This window comes from Eulemur rufifrons, chromosome 7 (assembly GCF_041146395.1).
Source record: "Eulemur rufifrons isolate Redbay chromosome 7, OSU_ERuf_1, whole genome shotgun sequence".
In the NCBI taxonomy this organism is placed as follows: Eukaryota; Metazoa; Chordata; class Mammalia; order Primates; family Lemuridae; genus Eulemur; species Eulemur rufifrons.
In genome coordinates, this window is record NC_090989.1 from 264,207,306 (window position 1) to 264,222,116 (window position 14,811).

The 14,811-nt window shown below is 44.3% G+C and overlaps 1 protein-coding gene across 4 annotated transcripts in view; it reads right to left on the reverse strand.

Moving 5' to 3' along the window:
* PTPN3 (protein tyrosine phosphatase non-receptor type 3) overlaps window positions 1-14,811 on the reverse strand; it is a 106,483-nt gene that overhangs the window by 14,811 nt on the left and 76,861 nt on the right. For all 4 annotated transcript variants that reach the window (XM_069476654.1, XM_069476653.1, XM_069476652.1 and 1 more), the window contains 3 exons: window positions 14,587-14,643; window positions 13,232-13,388; window positions 10,311-10,471 (listed from right to left, as the gene is read on the reverse strand). In XM_069476654.1, the coding sequence (XP_069332755.1) occupies window positions 10,311-10,471; window positions 13,232-13,388; window positions 14,587-14,643 (375 nt within the window). The remainder of the gene's footprint in view (window positions 1-10,310; window positions 10,472-13,231; window positions 13,389-14,586; window positions 14,644-14,811) is intronic.

A 14,811-nucleotide genomic window follows, 5' to 3' on the forward strand; every position in this document is an offset into this window, starting at 1 on the left:
TGGATCATAGTAAGTAAAACCTTATCTTTATGACAATTATTTGACAAATGCTAAAAGTGGAGGGGGGGAAAAACTAATTCTGACTCAAAATTAAATGGAAATCATCTAAATTAGTCTAAAGTCATTTCACTCCAATTTAATGCAGTGAACCACATCCTTTGTTTAAGAACAAGAGCATTTCATTCATACTTCAGAAGCATATTTCCACAGTAAAACACTTATCCCAATAACATACTAAACTTCATTTAAGAACGTATTTCCCTATACATGTAATCACTACCAAAAAATTTAAATAAAGCAATCTTTGAATTTGCATAAGCATATTTTAGACGCGTTTGTAAAGTACCTGACACAATTTTGAAAACAGCCCTGTGAGAGGTATTAATAGTATTCTTATTTTGCAAGTAAAAGCCAGAGGTTAAATGCTTTGCTCAAGATCACAAACAAAAGGATGAACTCAAATCTGACTCCAATGCTTGTGTTTTGTTTTTTATATAACGCCCCCCACAAGCCCTTTTACCATAAATTTCCATAAACTCTATGGGAATTTAAAAATACAACTTTTCTTAAATGTTGGAAGTGATCTATGTTTTTTTTTTTTTGGTAGAAAATTTGGGAAATTTAGACTAATATAAAGAAAAGAAATTATCGGTAATTTTACAATCCTGAGATGACCTTTTCATATATTTTCCCCAGCTTTTTTTTTTTTTTTTTCTTTTTTGAGACAGGGTCTCACTCTGTTGTCCAGGCCAGAGTGCAATGGTGTCATCATAGCTCCTGCAGCCTCCAACTCCTGATCTCAAGCAATCCTCCCACCTCGGCTCCCCAAAGTGCTATATGTAATACATTGATATGTTATATTTTTAAAAAAACAAAAACAAAATGAGATTGAACTACATATTGGCACTTCCCATACTATGTTCTAGGCAACCCAAGTATACTAAAACAAGATCATAGGTATTCCTTAGAAAAAGTTTCAAAGTCAAGAAATTTGGGAAATACTTATGTTCTATAAATCTCCAACGGGATAGGCATAAGCTTAATTCTGATCAGCTGAGCATTTCTCCAGCTAATCTGGCCACAGGAGATCTCAGCATCTTACAAGGATTGTTGTGGGAAATATTACCACAATTTGGAAGCTTGTTTCTTTTTACTTATTATACAGTGTCTATTTCCCCATGTCATTAAGTAGCCTCTACAAATATGATTTTTAATGGCTCAATAATCTAGTTTACTATAATTTTATAACTTCTACCCTACTTTCTCATTAGGCTGTTTTCAATTTTTTTCACTCTTATAAATTCCTTTTTTTTTTTTTTTTTGAGACAGAGTCTCACTCTTGCCCGGGCTAGAGTAAGTGCTGTGGCGTCAGCCTAGCTCACAGCAACCTCAAACTCCAGGGCTCAAGCGATCCTCCTGCTTCAGCCTCCCAAGTAGCTGGGACTACAGGCATGTCCCACCATGCCCGGCTAATTTTTTATATATATATTTTTAGTTGTCCAGCTAATTTCTTTCTATTTTTAGTAGAGACGGGGTCTCGCTCTTGATCAGGCTGGCACTCATATAAATTTCTAAGAACAGAATTACTGCCTCAAAGCATACTTTTAAGGATTTTGACACTTATAATCAAGATGCCCAACAGGATGTATGTATGAAATGGTTAGTTCACCAAACTTTGGCCAACATCCTCAACTAAGATGTCTTTGTAATTTGAATAAGGAGGTTGGACATTATTTTTGCCCCCATATTTTTACAAATTGTGTTGTTTTGTAAATTTGCTTCTGTTAGTCTGTTTTTCTCTTATTAAATAAACAAATTGCACAGAACTCCCCAGAAAAGAATATGGAGATTCCTAGTCATCATAATAGTGCCATATCTTACACATTTACCAAATATTTAGAATTTTCAAACACTCCAATAGCTCAGCTATTCATCACTTTTACAGTTTCAGTTCATAACAATCAAGTAACTGCTGAAAAACTTCTCAAGTATCTTCAGGCTTTAACAGAGTGTGAATTCATTTTAGGAATAAACTCATGCTTTATTGGAGGTTTCGGTGTGACTTTGGTGGAAGGAGGACATCTGAGTTGGACAAATTTACCTAAATAGCATTTCAGCTCTAACTGATTAGGTGAATATGCAATTAAATGAATATAATCAGTATAGCTAACCTGGTGGTAAAAGGAGATTTCTTATTTTTAAATAACAGAAATGTAAATGCAATCAACTTGAAAAGGTCTCCCAGAAAAACATAGATATAGCAAAAGGCTTTAATTACCACAAAATTTTAAATGTATCTCAGCAGTAATGATCCGTTGATAGGATTGTAAAGCACTAAAATAAACTTTTTAAAAACTACTATGGCAGCATTTAAAAATTTTTTAAATGTGCACACTCTGGCCTTTAGCCAACAGAAATACATAAAGATACTTGACAAGGAAGTTTATCTGCAGCAAAATATTTATTCACAGAAAACCAGAAAAAGCCTGAATATTCCTTAATAGGGAGAAGTGTTGGCTTAAAGTATAGTATAGTCATATCACAAAATTCTGTGCAAGTAATAAAAATATGATAGACTAAAAGTACAGTTTGGGAAGGAAGTCCATTTGTCTACTTTTCAGCAAAAAATGCAATTTATTGAATAATATATACAATGATGATCCTATTTACATATAATAGTACACATAGTATATATAATGTATAAGATATATATACACACACACACAATCCTCTGTGTGCACTTATCTGTATGTACATGTATAAAATACATTTGCATGAGCAATATATGGAACAAGTATGGAATGATACACACCAAACTGTTATTTGTAAATTATAACTAAGGGGAAGAAACCACAGGGGCTGGGGATTAGGAGACTATTAATTTTACTTTGGTTGTTTCTGAATTATTAAAATAAGATTTTTTTTTTTTTTTGAGATAGAGTCTTGCTCTATCACCCAGGCTGGAGTGCAGTGACACAATCATAGCTCACTGTAACCTCGAACTCCTGGGCTCAACGGATCTTCCTGCCTCAGGCTCCCGAGTAGCTGGAACTACATGTGCTTGCCACCCTGCCCAGCTAATTTTTAAAAATTTTTTTTGTAGAGATGGCATCGCATTATATTGCCCAGGTTGGGCACTATATTGCCCAGGTTGGTCTTGAACTCCTGTCCTCATGTGATCCTCCCACCTTGGCCTCACAAAGTGCTGGTATTACAAGTGTGAGCCACCATGCCTGGCCAAGAATTATTATTTTTAAATTTCAAATAACTGAAGTGAGAAAAATACAACAAAAGAAATTTATAAAAATAAAAAATAGAAAATTTTCACAAAAAGCTGGGTAACCAAATCAATGTTTAAGATTTTTTTGGGCATCTGTGAGGTTTGACAATGCACATATTTATGTCTGCTTTGCAAGGGCTAACATTGAATAGGACTGACACAATTCAGTAGAAACAGGATTCAAACCCTCAGTTTCTGAAGTGTTAAAAGTTGGTTTTTGAGTTCCTTTAATTTATCACCTCTCCTCCAGACCTCGTGGGATGCTTGGCTGGCTAAGTATGAAAACACTGCGCCAAGAAGCGGGTGGTACTGGGTGGAAGGTGACGTGCAGGGAACACAGGCATGTCTTTCCGGAAAGGTCAGGATGGAGGGGAATGAATTAAGGCTTTACGATATTGGCTAGAATTTGAGACAAGCCTTTTAAAGGAACTATTTGTTGGAAAAATGACCATTTGCTTTGGTTATTCCTGGCCTGAAGGTTTGTGAGGAAGACAAGATCTCCCTTAAATTCTGCCTAGAATGGGAGCCACGAGGAGGCCGAGAGGCAATGTCACAGGGACAGAGGATGACCAGAACGACTTAGTTTTATGAAAAACCATTAATTTTTTATGTCTGGAAATACTTGTTCGCATCCTATCAGTGTAGTTTTAAGAAGCTCTGGAACTAGGGATAAATTATTAAAAAATGGGCTGAGAGGGGTTGCTAAGGAACAACTATTTAAATTACAGTATCAGTATCACCTGCTCTGGCCTCCAAAGACTAGAACCTGAACGGTGGGAGCTGACACTCTCCAACACAGTACAGGTGGATGGATCAGAAGACACGGTTTTACACTAGTTCCCACATTTCTTCTTTGCATGAGGCATCTAACATCACAGAGGGCATCGGGAGATGATCTTGATCTCCTCACTCAACCGAAGATGGGAAACCTCATCACATTGCTCAGGCGAGGGCTTCAGACACCTGCTGGCTGCACCCAGAGGATGCGGGCACGGGCTGGCACAGCAGAAGGAAGAATCCCATCAACTCTATGAACAGATGAAGGGGGAATTCTCGAAGGCCAAGAACCCAAGAAGGGGGAAATGAAACAAAAAAGTAGGAAAAGAAAGGGAGGTGGGGAGTTGAGAGGATCACGGGTAAGAAAAGAGCAACAGCAGAAACAGATCGCCTTTCAGGCCCTCAATGATGACCCAGAGCAATGAAAACGTCAGGGCAACGGCTTTCAGAGTGGCCGTGTCCGGTCTGCTTCCTGCATCGACCACTGCACTGCTCTCTTCGCGAAGCTGGGCATCTGTTTCATTCACCACCATAATCCCCAGACCAGCACTGTGCCTGGCACAGAGAAGGTGCTCGATAAACATTTGAAAGAATAATGGGATCTGCTGCTTTCAAAAGGGGGTGCAAACGGTGTCAATAGAGCATGATGAGAGACAGCTTCCACGCAGTTTCAGCTTTCTTAGACATGGTGCCACGTAATTAAGCTAAGGGTAACCTGTTTTTTATAAAGACCCCACCCGGGAGGTTGTTTTCCTAGTACTACTTGGCAGACGAATTAACAATTCACTACTCATGGGCAGCTCGTCCGCACTGCAGACATCCCTTTTCCTTTGTACCTGTCCCAGCCAGAGTGCAAGAGACGCTGTCTAGAGGGGTCCTCTACCTACCTTCCCATAAAGGTTTGCTGAATTGAAACTGTTGCTAGTAACTTTGGAACCTTCAAGAGTGCACTTGCATAGTCCCAGATGTGGATTTTAGTCCCAATACATGCAGATTCTACCGCTGGCACACTTGAGTATTCTTGCAGGGCGCCTTTCACAGATAGAGACACAATGGCAAGTTGGGGCAGCACTTCCCTGAAGTGGGCCCCTGGCACTTGAAAAGCGAAAGCTGCACACACACGGCCACTCCAAAGACCCCAGGTTGCTCTGTGTATTCAAGACACATCATATGGATAATGATCTCCTTTCTTAAAAAAAGAAAAAAGAGACTATTGGAAAACTTTTAAATGCATTCTTTTCAGGGATGGGTTCTAATCTGGAAGGTACAATCGCCCTCACTCATTTCTACATGTGCATAACATTTTCAGCTATCTTTGCCTTTCCACATGCAACTTTTATAATTATCACAGGGGCCAGTGAGTCACTTGTTTTGACACTAATGGAACTTTCCTATAATGGGCAACATAGGAAAAAACAGGGGTCAGAAGAGAGAAGATGTTTCTGGCTTTGCTAAAGACGGGTGACGCTGAAGTGGAGGGACCAGGGCATCCGAGTCTGCCATGACCCTCGGTGGTCTCTTGTAGTATTCCTCGTTTTCTATCAGCCAAATTCCATGAGTCTCCAGAGGGTCTTAACTAACAGTGGGCAAGGAGACAGGGAAATTGCCAGCCACCTGGTCACTGGATGAGAATGGACACAAGGTCCTTTGCTGGGAAGCTGGTTCTTGAATAAAGGACAAGTCAGCATCACCACTTGGCTTTTATCCAGGGGAGTCTATACCAAATGCATATCCTGTCTTTTGCTTAGATGGAAACTTCAACTCAGGGTAAGCATGGATTAAGCCACAAGTTATTCTCAAGGAGCAAACCTGTGGCTGAAACGATGGATTCCTTGAAGAGAGCATCCTGGAGGTGGTAATGGACTTTGGAAAGAGGATACCCTGCCTCGGTTGAACAAAGCAGAGCACTGAAGCGGCTTGAGGCCAACACAGATGCTGCCAAACTGCTCCCACTGAAGTGGCTTACGGTGTCACTATGAAAGGGAAGTGTTAACCCAGAGGTTGGGTGAATTGCTGCCAATGGTTAGATTTTTATTTTTAACTTATATCCTAATCCTACCTCTCTGTCTCCAACTAGGTGTGTGACACAGGGAAAGTCCCCCTGCCTCTCTGGGCCTCTTTCCAAGAGTGCTCCTAATAATTCTGGCCACATCTCTTTCACAGAACTGTTGTGAGAGTCAACAAAGACAACATATGTGAACCACACTTGGTAGATTCCAAAGTGCTACAGAAATGCTAATTATTATCAAGCGTGATTTTATTACAGCTGGGACCAAATGCTTTTTGGAACACATTTGTGTTTGTTTACTGAAAGCCATGGGAAGGATGGGGGGATTCCCTTAGTGAAGAATGCTTCAAAGCCAGCTTTGCCAGAAACCAGCTCTCCATCACGGGAGGAATTCCATCATGGCTCGGCTACCCCGGGGCCAGGCCGTTTGTGTCATGGCATGGGCAGCCACTGTAGACCTTGCTGGGGAACAGCCCTTCTTCCTGCTCCTGTCCAAAGCACAACCCTATCAGCTGAGCTGCCCACCCGGTGATCGCACTGGAGGAGCAGGTGGAGGACCAGAACAGCCAGGACTCGAGTCAGACAGCCTGCGGTTCCAAACCCAGTGTGACATGATCACTTCTTGTGTGGAGATTGGAAGTGTTCTTTAGGCTCTTGGAGCCTCTCTTTGCTCATAAATAACAATAACTCTTATTTCTTATGGCACTTTTACCACGTACCAGACAATGCATTAAGTATCTCATCTAAGCCTTACAATCAACCCACGAGATACCCAATTTATAGATGGGGAAACACAGGGCCATGGGTGCCTGAGGTCACACAGAAGTGAGGGGTGGCTCCACCCAGGATTTAAAGTAAGTCTGGCTCTGTGTGGCTAAACAGCTTCTCATACCTTTTCTAGCTCTGATGTTCCACTACTACAGTTCACAGGTCAACAGCATTTTGTGGTTTGCAAATGGTAGTTAAGAGAACAAGCTCTTGGGTTAGTCCGCTTGGGTTCCAATCAGACTCTGCCATTTACTGTGAGACTTTGGAGAGTTCACTTAATCTGTCTGACACTCTGCTCCTTCATCTCTATGATGGGGTAATGACAGCATCCATACAGGGCTATTGAGTGAATTAAAGACGATGCTCTTTAAAGCCCTTGGCACAAAGTAAGTGCTCATTAAAGCTTTTCTTTCATATTAGCTTCCCATTTGATCTGGTTTCCTTTGGTATTCCTCTCCTCCGGCAGCGCCATAAGACATCTCTCCCCAACCTGTAACAGTGGTTTCATGCAATGCTCCATTTAGCCTAGGCTTCCTTGGGCAGACTGAAGAGGCCAGGCTCTGTGGACCCCATCGGCTCCATCACAGAGCAGATCTGCTTTCTTCTGTCTGTATGTTAGAATTCTACAAGAGATCTTATTTAAAAAGAAGGGTTTACTACTTAATTTCTAGGAAGTGTATAAAATAAATGAAGGAAACATACAGGCACTCAAATGTAACCCTAAAACTTGTGTGTTCCCCATTTCCTATGCTATTGTCTCACTGTGCCTTCGAAAGATGAGATGCAGGACAGATAGCAATGGGACAACAGTTCTGGTTCAACCTTTACCTCTCATCCTCTGGCTCAGCTTGTGCATAAAACCCTCCGGTGATCTTGTTAAAAGTACCAATATCTGGGTCCCATCCCAGCGGGGCTGATGCAGGAGCTGAGGGCTGCGACCTAGTTTTACAAGCTCCCCAGGTGATTTCCATATATGTGGTCAGAGGGTCACCCTTTGAGAAATGCTATTCAAAAACACAGGTAGGGGACAGGGAGGGTACTTCTCCCTAAAGCCTTTGTAAAACTTCCTAAAAAGTTGATGAATGCTTTTCAAGGAACATCTTTTGTGGGATTCCCATATGTAAAAAACACATCAAAGTGGATCCACCCGAGTGGAGGCAGCTTCGTGGAGCACCATTTACAACTAGGGCTGAGTTTTTCCTTAGCGAGAGCCCACAGCGCCTCCTTGTGGGCTATCTGGCCCACTGGAAACAGCTCTCACTGGGTTGAAGGTCTCCTGCCACCTGCAGACCTCTCCCCTGGACTGTTCACCCCAGGTGGGCCTGTTTCCTCCTGCCACCTGACACCCTGTGAGCTTCGTCTGCATGTAGACCAAGACTTTCCTGGAACACTCTCCCTGCCACACTTAATTCCATTCATCTTTTATTAACCCCACATCTCACCCCAGAAGGCCTCCTAGAACCCTCTCACCTCCAGTTGCTACAGAACATACACTCCGCATAATACAATCTTAGCCTTCTTGGTGTTTAGCTGTTTCTGGGACGCATGTACCTACCCCCAAGTATACTAAAATTAGACTATAAGCTCCCTGGGGCCAGAAGTCCCCTTCTACTTCCTCAACAGGTCCCTCATCCATTGTTCAGCACACGGTAAGTACCTGAGACACAGTCACTAAATGAATGAATGAATGAATGAATTCAGAGTGCCTTTCCCATCCCCTCCAATACCAAAAAAAGAATAGTTTTGTGACTGCCTTTTAAGGTCTTCCTTGTTCCAATTATTTTGGAGAGTGTGTAAAAACTATGAATGAGTTTTAGTGTTTAATATATATATTTCTTTTTTCTTGATTTTTAAGAGACAGGGTCTCACTCTTGTCACCCATGCTGAAGTACAGTGGCACGATCTCTGCAGCCTCGAAATCCTGGCCTGAAGGGATCCTCCCACTTCAGCCTTCCAAGTAGCTGGGACGACAGGTGTGCACCACCATGCCTGGCTAAGTTTTTAATTTTTTGTAGAGATAGGGTCTCGCTATGGTGCCCAGGCTGGTCTCGAACTCCTGGCCTCAAGCAATCCCACTGCACCCAGCCTAAAAATGTATATTTCAGTTGTGACCCTCTTTGCAAGGCAAGGCCCGAGAAGATAATCTCTACATTATTTTTTTAAGCCATAAACTTACATAGCCTTCTGTAGGCCCCTGAAAAAATGGCTATTTCCCTTTGTAGAATATTTAGTATTCTACCTAGAAAATTATATTGTTACTATCCTCTTACCCAGATTTCATTTCCACAAGATGCAAACTTAATTTTTATTTTATATTATCTGTCAAGGTGGTTAATTAAACGTTTAAAATTCTCTATTGATTTTTTTGGTGGGGAGAGACGATTACCTTTCCTTTTTGACTTGTGGGTTTTGTTTTCCACTGCTGTTCAATACACATTGCACCAACATATTTTCACATTCTCTGCCTTACATTGTTATAAAACAGACCTTACACTCAAAGCCTTCTGCTTTGCGTTCCTTTGTGTTCAATATTCACAGACACGTGCTTTCCTGAATCCCTCTGCGGTCACGACAAACTTCCGAGTTTTGCTTCTGTGTCTTTTCCCTTTATGTGGTTTTCTAATAAATAATGCATTGCCGATTTCTGTTTCTGAGCCCCATCTGAGACTCCCTTCTGCATTTATGAACCCAGACTGCATGTTATTTTTAATCATGATCTATTTTCTTCTATTGGCCTATTTTACACTTCTTTGTGCTCTTTCTTCTACTATCTTTGATTGCAGGAACTATTCTGTTTTCTTCTGCTTTTAAATGAATTTGGAAGATGAACACGTTCTATTTTAATTCTGTTAGGGATCAGTGAATCTGACTTAAAAACCGAGTCTCCTTTGGTCCTCTTTGGTTTGGTACAAAGTCCGTGTGCCTGTGTCAGCAGGATCAGTCCTACGGATCCCAGGTCCCTCCTGGGGAGGACGGGTCTGACTTTGGTTTCTACTCACGTTTATAGGGGGCCGGGGGACTTGTGAGGGCAAGACGCTATGCCTGCAGGGGATGACACCACTGCTCCAAATTACAGGGTGGAGCTGGGGGCTCCTTCGTCAGCCCTGTGCTGCTCACCCACACCACGCTCCGCTACCTTCCACTGCTGAGAGTCTCGAGCTTTTGTGTTGTCAGCCGAGTACGCTCAGTCCCTCCTCCTCAATTTCCGACGCGTTTCTCCATGACTACGGAACGTTACTAGATGAGAGGGTGAGTCAGAGTTCAGCGACGGGAACCCTGCTTGCTGCTGTGAGCACCCTCTCAGGCTCAGAGCTCTGCTTGCTGCTTCGCTGACCATTTTAGGTTTGTGAAACACACCATCACCTCGACCGAGGAAACGAGGGCTTGTGTCTCTGCTGAGTGGCAGTGGGACAGCCCCACCGGCAAAGGGTCAGTGGCCCAGGCTGCAAGACTCAGCCCTGGGCGGGAGGCTCTTACCTCAAACTGGATCAGCACCGTGCCGCTTTCCAGGCCCTTCTTCAGGTGTTCCATGGATCCCTCCAGAGTGTCCCCACCCTCTGCACACATGGGGAAGATGGCTTCGGGGAACAGCTGGGTCAGTTCATCTTCAGACTTGATGTTGGCAAACGAGTGGACGGCTGTAACGTACAAGACAGAGGGCGTCTGGCTTTGCGTAGCAACACCCTGGTTTATCAGTTTCCCCCAAACCAACCACACGTACGACATCTGAATGAAGATGGTATAAAACAGCTTATTAAATGATTAAGCACACGGTAATCATTTTTACCAAAGACACTACTTCTAGGTGAATGATTCAATATGTGTTAATTACATAAAATGACATACTAATCTTTCTGGTTAGTTTTAAATGATGGTGTTTAAGGCTCAGAGGCTTTTGCCCAAGGTAAAAGAAAAGGAAAGAATGTTTTTAAAGAATTCCTATTTTCTTTACTTGCCCTGATCTGGATATGCTTCTACCCATCCCAACTTCTTCCTGAGCTCCCTTTCACTTACTTCCTTAAAATGGGCATTTTCCCAGGCACTGGGGTGAAGCCCCAAGCTCTCCGTATGACACCATCATTCCCGCGAGCTCGGTCTCCAGCTCAAGGCCACTTCTACATGGGAGGCTCCCGAGTTTATACCTCTAGTCCTGACATCTCCTCTGTGCTTCAGCCTTACTTCTTTAGTACTAATTCTCCCTTCACGTCAAACTCAACAGAGGTAAACACAAACCTAGACCCCCCTCCTCTCCCACGCTGCATAATACTTCCACTTCGCTTGCCTGTGTCTGTTGTCTCCTCCTTCTCCAATCTCTTCAGCTGGGAACTTGAGGACCATTTCTGAGTTTTCCCTTTCCACTCGGAAAGGGAAGTCACTCCCTTGCTCAAAAGCCTTCAATGGCTCCCAACTGCCTCCAAGGTAACAGGAAAGAAGAAGGAAACTAACAACATTGGAGCTTCCCCACTTGGTAGAACTGAATCTTTGCAGTTCTCAATCTGCGGTAGTTATCCCATTTCACAGATGAGGCAATGGACTCTCGGACAGAGCATTCTGTCTGTCCACAATGCCCCAGCCTGTCAGGGTGGGATGCTGGAGTTTGGTCCAAGTCTTTCTGACTTGGCCACATTCTTTTCACTGACCACAGCAGCTCAGCTCTTCTGCTACTTTTGTGACTTGTGTCATCTGTTACTGATAATTTATCACTTTTCCTTCAATCAATTCATGTTTTTTATTTACATGTTTAGTTTTAAAACACATGTACTAGCATCACAGTTACTACAGAATCAGTGGCAGGCACTGTCGTTTCAGCTCTATTAGCCCACACACTTTGGTTTTCCTCACCTCCAAGCAGCCCCGGCCCCTGCCTCGGACCACAGGGGAGGCCTGTCCTGCTGGCTGCAAGGCCCAGCACGCCACAGGGCACATCTGGGTGACGCGGAAGCCTGCTCCGATCACAGCACCGATCCCTGTGGTCCCATTATCCTCTGGCCTCACCACCACACAGCAGTGGGGCAGCTTACTTCACCTCTCCGTGACGTGGTTTCTCCATTTCCTCACTTAGAGATAATGATACTGACCTTTCTGGAAAGTCACGAGGATTGAAGAGGATAATGACATGAAGCGAGTAGTACAGCTTGAGGCACTTCACTGGCACATACGCCAGCTCCTGTTACTATTGGACACCTACTGTGTGCCAAGCACAGCGCTGGGATTTGAAGGGGTGGGGAGGCGAGAGGGGGACGGGGTAGGCATCCGGAGAGATCCAGAGAGGCCCCACAGAGTAGGTGGGATCAGAGCTGTCCCTGGGCAGCCCTGGGCTGGGTTCTAGCGGGAGCAGAGCTGAGGTAGGAAAGACGTGACACGGGGTCGGGGGCTGAGTCTGCACGTGAGGTCAGAGCAGAGACTCAGGGTCAGGGCTTTTCAGTCACATCCTGCATTTACCTCCAGTACTTTAAACCTGTGCAGGAGGCTTCAAGGGACTTGGCTTGTTATTTCATAACAACAACAATAGTAATGACGTGCAACAGAGGCCACACTTCCAGCACCCACCCCCTCATCGGGCAGCATTCAAAGCGTTTCCGGCGTGTCATTTAATCCTCACAACCACTCTGTGAGGTCCGGATTGTTGTTAGCCTCCCTGCACACTTGAGGAAACTGAACTGCAGACAGGGCATATAACTCAAGGTCCCTCAGCCCGCAGGAGGCAGAGTTAGGACTCACCCGAGACAATCAGGCCTCTCTCTCCTTACTGCCACCCCGACAAAATAAAAAACACATGAATAGGCTGGGCACGGTGGCTGATGCCTGTAATCCTAGCATTCTGGGAGGCCGAAGCAAGACTGCTTGAGCTCAGGAGTTTGAGACCAGCCTGAGCAAAAGCGAGACCCCATCTCTATAAAAAACAGAAAAATGAGCTGGGCACGGTGGTGCGTGCTTGTAGTCCCAGCTACTTGAGCCCAGGAGTTGGAGGTTGCAGTGAGCTACCATGATGCCACTGTATTCTACCTGCGGCAACAGAGCGAGACTCTGTCTCAAAAAACAAAAAACCCCCACATGAATAAAATATAGCCTGATGCTCTGAGAAAGGGCTGAAAATGCAAACGTCTGCAGGGCCAGGCAGCTGAAAGAGGTGCGTGACGTGGCCACACTGGGCCTGGAGAGCGTGTTGGTGGGAGGGTGCTGCCCCCTCCCGAGTTCTGGCCACAAAGGGCCAGGCCCTGTGTGGGCAGATCTTCACATTTTCAACTGAGATGCCAGATGTCCTAGTTAGTATGTGAGAATTCTTGATTTTCAAACGTTGGCTATAAATTCAACAGTTTCCAAAACACAGAACAGGCCTGACAAGGCCCTGCTAAGGCAGTGTCCCTGTGGCTCCTCCCCCCGCAGGTGGCCGTTACCTCTCCTCCGGATCACCAGGGCCAGCTCCCGAGAGTGGGACTCCCGACTGGCTTTGATGAACATCACCACTTGGTCGTGGGTGTGCTCCGAGATGTCCCGGCCATTGATTAGCACAATTTGATCCCCTTCGTTCAGCTTAGGAATGCAGGTGTCTGCCTGGGTGGAGGGGAAAAGCGGGTTTCTTCTGTTACCGTGACACAGTCCTCACGGGGAGGAGGGCTGAGCGCTCTGCTCCCAGACACCTGAGACCACGGCTGAGCTCGCCTTTTCTCCCTCAGGGATTATTGTCATTATTTTTACATCCACGGCTAGCTGGTTGTGAGATTTTAAAGAAGTGCTGCTCAGAATGCAAGTTAGGAAACATTTCAGGATAAGGCTAAGACAATTACCGAAGCTACTTCTCTCCGGCAGCCCAACCTCGCTTGTTACGGTACGGTAATGACTAGGGTGGCTCCAATCCTTTGTTTTCTGGACGTACTGTTAGAAAATGATTTGCCAGCTGGACACGAGTGTCTGCCTTGCAGTGGAGAAAGCCTTTGTAACACCAAAGGCAGAAACCATTATGGAGAGAAGCAGTGAACGGAATGGTATAGGAATGAAAGCTTTCTTAACTTAGAGAGACCATAAACAGCAGCAAAAGGCAAACTGCAGCCTGAAGGTCAACTCAAGAGTAAAATCCCCAAATCATTCCCTCCTAGGAGGCACAGAGACTCCTTGATGCTCTACAGCTTTAAGAAAAGCAAATGATCAAGAGATAAGTATGGAAGGTGATGGATATGTTAATGAGTTTGACTGAAGTAGTCATTTCTCTATGCATATATATATATAGCAAAACATGTTGTACACCTTAAATATATGCAATTAAAAAATTAAAAAGAATAAAAAAAGCAAATGATCTGCTTAGGAGGCCTAAACAGAGGGCTGAGGGGGTGGCGCTGGCGGTGAGCTAGTGAGAAGAGGCACAGGGTCCCTGCTCCCACGCGCAGTGAGCAGAGCGGCAGACGCTGTGCCTCAGTTTCCTTCCCTTGAGCAGTGCTTCTCAAAACTTAACGTGCACACAAATCACTCAAGGATTTTGTTAAAAATGGGAATTCTGGTTGGGTAGGCCTAGGCTGGCACCAGAGAGTCTGCATTTCTAACGAGGTCCCAGGTGAGACGGGTGCTGCAGCTTTGTAGACTACACTCAGCAGCAAGGTTCTAGAACACATGGATCCCATCCTTTCTTCCCATTTGTATGTGTGCATTTATACTCGTTCTCTGCAGCCGGCAAACACAGAAACAGGACACAGAAAGAACACCTGTTAGATTTAGGGGACAAAAAACATGGGAAATAAGACGGAACAGGTTTACTTACAGGTGACTCTGGGTTTATCCTTGATACCACTAGAGGCATCTTTTGATCCACTCCTCCCTATAAACATTTTAAAGTAAAAAAACACGTGAGTCGTTCACAGCAACAAACACACACAGATACCAATAAATGCGAGTCTTCTGGCACAGGGGAGGCCTCAGACTTCATCACGACCTACTCAAATCACACACGCTTTCAGAAATAGGGGGCAAGTTCCTGACCCCTCTG